The sequence below is a fragment of the Cebus imitator genome, unplaced genomic scaffold (genome assembly GCF_001604975.1).
Source record: "Cebus imitator isolate Cc_AM_T3 unplaced genomic scaffold, Cebus_imitator-1.0 Scaffold30, whole genome shotgun sequence".
Classification (NCBI taxonomy): Eukaryota; Metazoa; Chordata; class Mammalia; order Primates; family Cebidae; genus Cebus; species Cebus imitator.
This window is the reverse complement of record NW_016107345.1, coordinates 3131178-3142360: the sequence shown is the minus strand read 5'-3', so window position 1 is coordinate 3142360 and position 11183 is coordinate 3131178. Positions and strand designations below refer to the sequence as shown.

Sequence of the window (11183 nt, the reverse complement as noted above, 5' to 3'; positions counted from 1 at the left end):
TTTCACCATGTTGACCAGGATGGTCTCGATCTCTTGACCTCGTGATCCACCCGCCTCGGCCTCCCAAAGTGCTGGGATTACAGGCTTGAGCCACCGCGCCCGGCCTATAGCTGACTTTTTCAAAGGAAAACTTATAATCAAATTTTATTACGAGAAGAGAAACTTAATTGGAGGCATCTGATGTCCAGTGATTCCTTGGGTTCTTGTTCTGTGACCCAAGCCTACCCCCTTCTAGAAAGGTCCATCTGGAACTTCTTGGACTTTTTCAACTATGTATGGAGAGCTGCATCAGAAGGTGCTACAAGAGGTCTCTTTTCTCTCAGAAGCCACCAAGTCTCCACCAACTGAAAGAATGGAAATGCAGGCTTGTCATCTACCAGAACCGACTGCCCCAGTGTCTGTGTAGTTTACATCTTGTAGGTTAAGAGCCTTGAGGAAGAGTTACTGAGATAAATAGAAGCTTCAAAAATAGATTTTTAGGTCGGGCACAGTGGTTCATGCTTGCAATCCCAGCACTTTGCGTGGCCAAGGAGGCCTGAGGCCAGGAGTTTGAGACCAGCCTGGACAACATGGTGAAACCCTGTCTCTACTAAAAAACACAAAAATTAGTCAGGTCTGGTGGCACATGCCTATAATCCCAGCTACTTGGGGGGCTGAGGGAGGAGAATTTCTTACACCTGGGTGGCAAAGGTTGCAGTGACTCGAGACAGGGCCATTGCACTCCAGCCTGGATGACAGAGCAAGACTCTGTCTCAAAAAAAAAAAAAGATTTTTAAAAAGCCGGGTTTATTGAGGTATAATTTACACAGAAACATTCACTTTTTAAAGGTATCAGATGGATTTTTAAATGTGGCAGAAGAAGGATAGAGCTAGAATGCCATGCAAATAGATCAGGAATGAACCCTGGACCTGCATGTCTCAAAGAGAATGAAGGCGTTGGAATGGGACCAGGTGCCACAGGGAAGAGCCTGCCTCACTTCCACAACCACTGGTGGGCATGAATTGAACACACCGAGCCAGGGGGCAAAAGGACCCTTAAAACTCAGTCTAATCAGCTTTCACATGAGTAAATGGAGACTGCCCAGGAACTTGGTAACCTCTGGAGACTTGCCAGACCAGTCTTTACAACAGGATGAACAGTTCTCACATGGTGTCTCAAGCTCACCAGGCCCAGGGAGCCTCGGTCTGTCCATGAGGGCTGGCTGACTGCAGCCCTTTTGCAACTCATCATAAGAGACAAGGGAAGGCCAGGCACGGTGGCTCAAGACTGTAATACCAGCACTGTGGGAGGCCGAGGCGGGTGGATCACGAGGTCAAGAGATCGAGACCATCCTGGTCAACATGGTGAAACCCCGTCTCTACTAAAAATACGAAAAATTAGCTGGGCATGGTGGCGTGTGCCTGTAATCCCAGCAACTTAGGAGGCTGGGGCAGGAGAATTGCCTGAACCCGGGAGGCGGAGGTTGCGGTGAGCCGAGATCGCGCCATTGCACTCCAGCCTGGGTAACAAGAGGGAAACTCCGTCTCAAAAAAAAAAAAAAAAAAAAAAAAGATACAAGGGAACCATGGTTCACTCTGAGCTTTCCTTTATGCTCTTCAACAACCCAGTTAGATGCCCCTGGAGGGGAGTACCCATGCCTCATCTACCTTTTCCCAAGAAATGTCTATGGTTGCTGCTGCTACAAGGGAAGACTGGGCTTTCCAATCTCTATTCCTTGTTCTTGAGGCTGGGCTACCGCAAAGATAATCACTTTGATCTTCACTAGCAACTCCTAACACAGGTCTATCATTAAAATAGCAGACAGATTATTTTACTCTTTTTTTTTTTTTTTTTTTTTTTGAGACAGAGTCTCACTCTGTCGCCCAGGCTGGAGTGCAGTGGCCAGAGTGCAGTGGTCAGATCTTGGCTCCTGCAACTTCTGCCTCCCGGGTTCAAGCGATTCTCCTGCTTCAGCCACCCGAGTAGCTGGAATTATAGATGCACACCACCAAGCCCAGCTAATTTTTGTATTTTTAGTAGAGATGGGGTTTCACCATGTTGGTTAGGCTGGTCTCAAACTCCTGACCTTGTGATCCACCTGCCTCGGCCTCCCAAAGTGCTGGGATGACAGGCGTGAGCCACCGCGCCCGGCCTATTTTACTCTTGCATCTTTCCCTGCAGTTCTGTGTGCAGGGCTGTTTTGGCCCATCGTTGTGCAGTGCACTTGAACAAATAGGAGAGGCTGTTGCTGGAGGCAGTATCTTTTGTAATAGCCAAAGTGGCAGCTGCAGGGAGGACTTGTGCTCATTGGAGTGGAATGTATTTCAGAGCATTAACAGAGACTCTCGTATTATGGAACCCCACACAGAGATTACAATGGATTTTCTTATAATAGTCAATGAAGCAAAGATACCACCTGCCCATACATGAGGCTCACAAGGGGATTTGGTCTGCCAAGAACAGTAGGTATTGGCATGAAATTGTGTGTTGGAGAAGCACTTAAGTCACAGCCTATCATGATTATTTGCTCTTGTTCTGCTGCACTGGCTGACCAGAACAAAACCTGCAAAAACTTAAGTGGTCTTCCCCATTTAGTTTATTGGAAGACCCTGTAGCTGATCCCATCTGGAGCCCCTGGAGATGCTAAGAAAAGCTTTTGGCTTCTGTGCAAAATTAACTCCCAGATCCATAAAGGCAAAAAAGGTAATCCTCTTCAGTGATGTCTAAAGGAGAAGCGTTTTTAATCATTTCAAATGCTTAGGAAGGCAGCAGGGAGGGAGCATTTGAACTCTGCTGGGTAACATGCTGTCTAGGCATTTGCCTTGACTTGGAGGATGCCCACTACATTAATCTAACGTAATCTCATTTGATTAAATTTTTTGAAAATACAAAGAGTTGGAATAAAAATGTTGGAAGATTCTACAATCATAGAGGCCTTAAGGAAAAAAAATGTTGGAAGATTTTCTGTTTCACTGAACAGCTGTTTTTTATATGCCTTTCCTTTAATGTTGTAAATAGTCTTATTCAAAACAGTCACAACAACAGATGCTTTATTAAAAAGGTTTTGCTTGAGGAAGCAGCTTCAGGCAATGACCAGTGTTTAGTGTGATTTAAAGTGGTGTTTAAAGTGCTTTAAGATAGCATTTTCATGAAGTTTTTTAATACTTCATTTCATAAACCCAAAGGCTGCTTATAGGATATTAAGATCGATTTTATTTTATATTTTAATCTTTTTTGAGGTAGAATTTTGCTCTTGTCCAGGCTGGAGTGCAGTGGTGTGATCTCGGATCACTGCAACCTCTGCCTCCTGGGTTCAAGCGATTCTCCTGCCTCAGCCTCCTGAGTAGCTGGAATTACAGGTGCCCACCACCACACCTGGTTAATTTTTTATATTTTCAGTAGAGACAGGGTTTCATTATGTTGGCCAAACTGGTCTCGAACTCCTGACCTCAGGTGATCCACCCGCCTCAGCCTACCAAAGTGCTGGGATTACAGGCGTGAGCCACAGTGCCCGGCCAAGATAGATTTTAAGTCAAACGTGAGAATTGAGGCATCCAAGTGGGTGGTGTTCCCTTCAGGGAAGTCATCTAAAGAGACTTTACTCCTAACTCAGTCACTGCTCCTGTACCCTCGGATGGATACTCACTGAACTTGAAGACCATGAGGGTAGAGATTGCCAGTGATTGTCAGTGGTCATCATATGCGATTTGATTCTCTCTCCTCCTGGGCATGCAGAAGACAACACTAGTCAGCCCTGTTACCCGTAGGCAGGACCTGAGGACTAGTTCTGGTCAACAGAAGTGTATGTGAAGGGGCTGGGTGTAGTGGGCTCACACCTGTAATCCCAGCACTCAGGGAAGCTGAGGCGGGAGGATCACCTGAAGTCATGTGTTCGAGACCAGCCTGGCCAACATGGTGAAACTCTGTCTCTACTAAATATACAACAATTAGCTGGGTGTGGTGGTGCACACCTGTAGTCTCAGCCACTCAGGAGGCTGAGGCAGAATTGCTTCAACCCGGAAGGTAGAGACTGCAGTGAGTTGAGATCATGTCACTGCATTCCAGCCTGGTGACAGAGTGAGACTCTCTTAAAAAACAAAACAAAACAAAAACACAAAAAAAAACCCCACAAAAATCAGCCCGGTGTGGTGGCATATGCCTGTAATTCCAGCTACTAGGGAGGCTGAGGCAGGAGAATCGCTTGAACCTGGGAGGCAGAGGTTGCAGTGAGCCAAGATCATGCCATTGCACTCTAGCCTGGGTGACAAAAGCAAAACTCCATCTCAAAAAAAAAAAAAAAAAGAAGTGTGTGTGAAGGGATATTTAAAGAGTGTCACTTCTTCCCGGCTGAGGCAGTAAAATGCTCCATAAGTTCTCCAGGCTCTTTTTCCTGCCACAGCAACTGATAGCCCCAAGCTCCAGTGTAGCCATCAGTGATGCAGCCTGGATCCCGGAGTTACCGCTTGGAAGAGAGAGGCCCTGGAGAGCCGCTAGCCTCATAATGGACTTTGCACGAATGAGAAGTAGTTTTTTAAATGCGAAGCTGCTGAGACTTTGGGATTTGCTTGTTATCACAACAGTTTGTTTTGACCTAATACAATGTTAGAATGTACACAGGAAAATCAGTTCAATATTTTACTTTTGGGTAATGTAGAGCTCTAATTTCAAATAATTAATTTGGTTATCTGTCATGCATTGAAAGTTATTATAAATGACATTTGGCTCTTTTTAAAAAATTGAGTCAAACAGTAAAAGCATGCCTCCATACTGGAACCGTGTGAGCTAAGAAAGCCTTCTTCTAATGCCTTCAATGTGCTGGGTGCGGTGGCCCATGCCCGTAGTCCCAGTTACTCAGGAGACTTAGATGGGAGGATCCCTTGAGCCTTGGCAACATAGCAAGATCCCATCTCTTTAAATACATACATAAATAAATAAAGCCTCCATTGGCAACTACTTAAAAAAGTGAGAGTAATTTGGCTGCCTAGGTTCTGGTGGTATGTTCAAAATCAGTCATACCACCGTATAGCTATAGATTTATATTCATACATATTTTTTAGATGTTGACAATTTATTCCAAGTAATTTAAGATATTCAAGCTAATCCAAGTAATTTAAGGTAGTCAAGTTCATAGTGTAGTCAACACCGTATCTGATAAATCTGTTAGAAAAGTTACTAATATTGCTATCATTTATTGACTGACTCCTAACACACATTATATCTCCTTTTATATACATTCTATCTAAACCTCAAAATACCTCCACTGTATTAGCTAGGGTTGTGTGGAGAAACAGAACCCACAGGATATTGAAGGGTCTGAAATGCGCCACTGTGACATAAAAACTATTTTGAGCCAAAGTGATTTGAAAAGTCAACAGATGTATGCTCTGAATTTCCCCCATCTCCCTCAAAGCAGAGCTCCAAAAGAACTCAACTGTTATAAATCTCCTCCCTGAGAGGTTCAAAAACAGGGAAGATGGACTCCTCACTGGAGACAGAGGAAGTCAGCACCACAGCTAAACAGACATCGTCACACAGCCATTATCCCTCCCATCTATTCTCTAAGAATCCATTTATCTTCCCTAAAAGTCATTTGTTTTCTCTAAGCATCCTTTCTCTCCCCACTCTCCCCAAGAAATCATTTGTTTTCCCTAAGAGCCTTTCTCCTCCTCCCCTTCCTCTATTAAGATGGTATATTTTCCCCAAATTCTGTCTCGTAGTCACATTATTTTTGAACCCCCACCTATCTAAGTGAATTAAAAAACCTGTCTTTTTCTCTGCTAATCTATCTTTTGTCAGTTTAATTTGTAGGTCTCCGGATGGTCACAGTGGCTAACCCCTGTAATCCCAGCACTTTGGGAGGCCGAGGTTGGTGGATCACCTGAGGTCAGGAGTTTAAGACCAGCCTGGGCAACATGGTGAAACCCTGTCTCAACTAAAAATACAAAAATCAGTTGGGCGTGGTGACGGGCACCTGTAATCCCAGCTACTTGGGAGGCCAAGGCAGAAGAATCCCTTGAACCCAGGAGGTGGAGGTTGCAGTGAGCCAAGATTGCGCCATTGCACTCCAGCCTGGGCAGCAGAGTAAGACTCTGTTTCAAAATAATAATAATAATAATTTGTAGGTCTCCAATAACTGAATGTAGGAAGGTGGAGGATGCGTTTCCTCCCTGACAATGTGTGAGTGTACACATATATATCTCTCTCTGAGAGGGAGAAAGAGCAAGAGAGAAAGAGAGAGAGAGAGAGAGGGAGGGAGGGAAGAAGGAAGGGGGTGAGAAAAAAAAAGGGAAAAGGAGAGAGAGAGAGAGATTTAATTTAGGGCTTTGTAAATCCAAAGTCTGCAGGGTCATTTAGCAGGCTGCAAACCAAGGGAAGGATTGCAATTTGAACCCAAAGGTGGTCTGCCGGCAGAATTCCCGTTTCCTCTGGGGAGGTCAGTCTTTTCTTATTAAGGCTTTCAACTGACTGGATCAGTCCTATCCACATTATAGACAGTAACCTGCTTTACTCCAAGCCTACTGATTTAAATGTTAATCTCATCGAAAAATCTGCCCAGAAATATCTCAATGATATTTGACCAAATATCTTGGTACCGTGGCCTAACCAAGTTGACACATAAAATTAACCATCACACCCATAAACCCCCCCCCCCATTTTATATATGAGGATATTGAGACTCAGGGAAAGTAATTCAATTGCTTGAGGTAAAATGACCAGTATATAGCAGAGCCGGGACATGAATCTACGGCTGTGAATCTAAAGCTCTTGATTTTCTCGCTACACAGCACATTCACTCACTGCCAAGGGTCTTTTCACAGGCCAGCTTTTACTTCTTTTTTCTTCTACAGTATCTTTTTTCTAGAGATAGGGTCTTGCTCTGTCACCCACAATGGAGTACAGTGGCATGATCATAGCTCACTGCAGCCTTGAGCTCCTGGGCTCAAGTGATCCTCCCACCTTGGCCTCCCGAGTAGCTGGGACTACAGGCATGCACTGCTACACCTGGCTAATGTTTTTATTTTCCATAGAGGCAGGGTCTCTCTATGTTGTTCAGGCTGGTCTTGAACTTCTGGGCTCAAGTGATCCTCCCACCTTGGCCTCCCAAAGTGTTAGGATTACAGGCATCAGCCACTGTGCCTGGCCTTCTAAAATAGCTTGATCTTATTCTATCATAAACAATAAAACTTGGCTTCAATTTTAACTGTACTTAACAGTTGGCAACATCATATGTGCTCACTTAAATATTTTTTGAAGGACTGAGGATATCCTATGGGAGGCACTTGAATTTTCCAGAGCTATGACCATTAGTACTGATAGTTTTATGTTTTTATTTCAATTATTATTATTATTACTATTACTATTATTATTTTGAGATGGAGGCTTGCTCTGTTGTCCAGGCTGGGGTGCAGTAGTGTGATCTCGGCTCACTGCAACCTCCGCCTCCTGGGTTCAAGCGATTCTCCTGCCTCAGCTTCTCAATTATCTGGGATTACAGGTGCCCGCCACCACGCCTGGCTAGTTTTTGTTTTTTTAGTAGACATAAGGTCACCATATGTTGGCCAGGCTGGTCTTGAACTCCTAACCTCAGGTGATCTGCCTACCTTGGCCTCCTAAAGTGCTGGTGTGACCCACCCTGCCTGGCTCAGAGGCATGAGTCACTGTGCCCAGACTATTTTAATTATTTTTTAATAGATAACATACTTAACAGTGTTAAGTACATTCACACTGTAGTGCAACCAATCTCCAGAACACTTCATCTTGTAAAACTGATAATTCATACTCATTAAACAACCTTCCATTTCTCCTACCCTCAACCCCAGGCAACCACCATTCTATTTTCTTTTTTTTTTTTTTTTGAGACAGAGTCTCACTCTGTTGCCGAGGCTGGAGTGCAGTGGCACAACCTCTGTCCTTTGGGTTCAAGCAATTCTCCTGCCTCAACCTCCGGAGTAGCTGGGATTATAGGTGCCTGCCATCGTGCCTGGTTAATTTTTGTAGTTTTAGTAGAGATGGGGTTTCACCATCTTGGCCAGGCTGGTCTTGAACTCCTGACCTCGTGATCCACCTGCCTTGGCCTCCCAAGTGCTGGGATTACAGGCGTAAGCCACCACACCTGACCTACTTTGTGTCTCTATGAATTTGACGACTCTAGGTACCTTATATAAGTGGAATCATGCAATATTTGTTCTGTTTTATGGCTGCATGTGATTTTAATACATTTATTTTCTTAACATAGTTCAAGATGCACAAGAAAATAGGATGATAGAGTGAAAATCCTTATTTGCATCCCCGCCCCTGGCCCCTAATTTCCCTTCATCTGACATAACCAATCTTGTAAATTCCTTGAAATATTCTATGCAACCATTTGAATTATGTATAGTTCTCTTTTCTTTTTTTAATGAAAGCTATTTTGCACCTCGCTTTTCCACTTTAAAATACATCTTGGAGATTGTTCCATAAAAAGTACTCACAGTGTTTGAAAGTATTAGAAATATTTAACCACATAATATGCAAATAAAAATAGGAAAATCATAATACTTAATTCCAAGACTCTGCCACACATCGAAAGCATTCTCCCAATCCCGTTGAAAAATACTGGTGTCAATAATCCTCTTTGTTGCAAGCTAATTTACCTGCATCCTAAACGTTGCTCTGGTTTCTTAGCCAAGAAGAGTCTGCAAATATCCTTTGCCTCCTCTGTGAAGTTATCGTGCTGGAATTTGACCTCGTCTTGTAGAGTTCTTTGCTTTACATCCTCTTTACTGACCTTTTCCTTGTAATCTTTGAATGGTGTTCGTCCAGCAACCATTTCATAAATGCTGCATCCCATGGCAAACCAGTCCACAGGATAGGAATAACTTACCTTTTCCACTAGGATCTCAGGAGCCATGTAACCATTGGTTCCAGCCTGTAGCATCCCAAACAAAACACAAGACAACACAGAACAGACACTAAGGTGAGTGTAGCAGACACTGCTGATTGCCTACCTAATACACATTCTGCTTTCCTTCCCTTGTTCAGGGAACCCTAATTTGTTTGGGGCGGCAAAGTGTCTAACCTGTTCTTTTTGCTGCTTTCCCAGCAGCTTTGAGTGCAGCCAGGGGAGGCCACGTTACCCACTTTGGTCAATGCGAGAGTAGGTGGCTAAGGGCGTCATGAAAAGGGAAGACCTAGCTGCTCTTGATGTGGGAAAATCAGTTACCTCTCTTAGGCTCATCACCTCATCTTTAAGATGAAAAGTTCAAGTGGATGTCTGTAAGATCCCCTAAGCTCTGCCTTTTTAAAAAAAATTCACAGAAAATAGAAAATGAGATGCATATGGTTTTTTAAGGCTGAGCACTTTATTACTAATATTGAACGTTCATATATATATATATATATATATTTTTTTTTTTTTGAGACGGAGTTTCCCTCTTGTTACCCAGGCTGGAGTGCAATGGTGCGATCTCGGCTCACCGCAACCTCCGCTTCCTGGGTTCAGGCAATTCTCCTGCCCCAGCCTCCTGAGTAGCTGGGATTACAGGCACGCGCCACCATGCCCAGCTAATTTTTTGTATTTTTAGTAGAGACGGGGTTTCACCATGTTGACCAGGATGGTCTCAATCTCTTGACCTCGTGATCCACCGGCCTCGGCCTCCCACAGTGCTGGGATTACAGGCTTGAGACACTGCACCCGGCCGAATGTTCATCTATTATCTATGATGTTCCTTACTCTATGTGCTGTGGAATAACATTAACCTCACACAGCTCTGCCTGTCTCGGCACTGAATAGTTAACACTGCCATTTTAATTGAGGAAATTCCACACACACATGAAATTTCATTTAACATAAATGACTATGTATGATAGGCACACTTCTGACAATATACGCCAAATGCTCATTAGATTAAATGTATACATATTCACTTTATATATACACATGTGTATTTATATATAATACATATATTTATATATACTTGCATGTGTGATAAAATACACATAAAATTCACTATCTAAATCATTTTGCAGTATAAGTTCCGTAGTATTAAGTACAGTCTCACTGTTGTGCAACCAATCTCCAAGAACTACTCATCTTGTAAAACTGATGATTTATACTCACTAAACAACTTCCCATTTCTCCTCCCCTCAAACCCAGGCAACCGACATTTTACTTTGTGTCTCTATGAACTTGACTACTCTAGGTACCTCATATAAGTGGAATCATGCAATATCTGTCTTTTTATGGCTGCATGTGATTTTAATACATTTATTTACTCAGCACATTATTTAATGAAATCTACAACACACCTTGCAATTGTAAGGTATACATTTACTTTAGAATTATTTTTTTTTTGAGATGGAGTCTCACTCTGTCACGCAGGCTGGAGTGCAGTCTCCCGATCTCGGCTCACTGCAACCTCTCCCTCCCAGGTTCAAGCTGTTCTCCTGCCTCAGACTCCCAAGTAGCTGGGATTACAGGCACCAGCCTGGATAATTTTTGTATTTTTAGTGGAGATGGGGTTTCACTATGTTGGCCAGGCTGGCTTCAAACTCCTGACCTCAAGTGATCCTCCCACCTCGGCCTCCCAAAGTGCTGTGATTATAGGTGTGAGCCACCATGCCTGCCCGACTCCGACTTTTTGGAGAGCAATATGACAGAGAGCAATGGAAAACAAAAGGTCACACACTGTTCCTGTTTTTCAACCAGATTATTTAACTTTGGATTAGGTACCTCAAAGAAGACTCAGAAGAAAGAAAAATGAATCTATATTGAGATATTCATAATTTCATTAACTCAGAATGGTCACAAACTGGAAATACCCAAAGGCCCATCAATAAGACAATAAACCAGAGTCTATTGTTAATACCAAGGAATGACTGTCACCCACTGATTACAACCATGCATTTCAGTACTTCAGGGAAGGTTGGAGAAGTTGGGTGCGGTGGTATGTACCTGTAGTCCCAGCTACTCAGAAGGCTGAAGTGGGAGGATCCCTTCAGTCAAGGAGTTTGAGGCTGTAGTGCGATAGACTAGCCGCTGCACTCCAGCCTGGGTAACTTAGTGAGACCCTGTCTCTAGGAAGAAAACATTAGAAAGCGTTGAGTTGCCGGGAGCGGTGGCTCACGCCTGTAATCCCAGCACTTTGGGAGGCCGAGGCGGGTGGATCACGAGGTCAAGAGATCGAGACCATCCTGGTCAACATGGTGAAACCCCGTCTCTACT

General features: G+C 43.7%; 1 protein-coding gene across 1 annotated transcript in view; it reads right to left on the bottom strand.

Annotated features, from left to right (window-relative positions):
* The window catches only part of GRK7 (G protein-coupled receptor kinase 7), a 44900-nt gene that overhangs the window by 4789 nt on the left and 28928 nt on the right, over positions 1-11183 (bottom strand). Inside the window, exon 3 of the mRNA XM_017523747.2 lies at positions 8614-8888. Within this exon, the coding sequence (XP_017379236.1) occupies positions 8614-8888 (275 nt within the window). The remainder of the gene's footprint in view (positions 1-8613; positions 8889-11183) is intronic.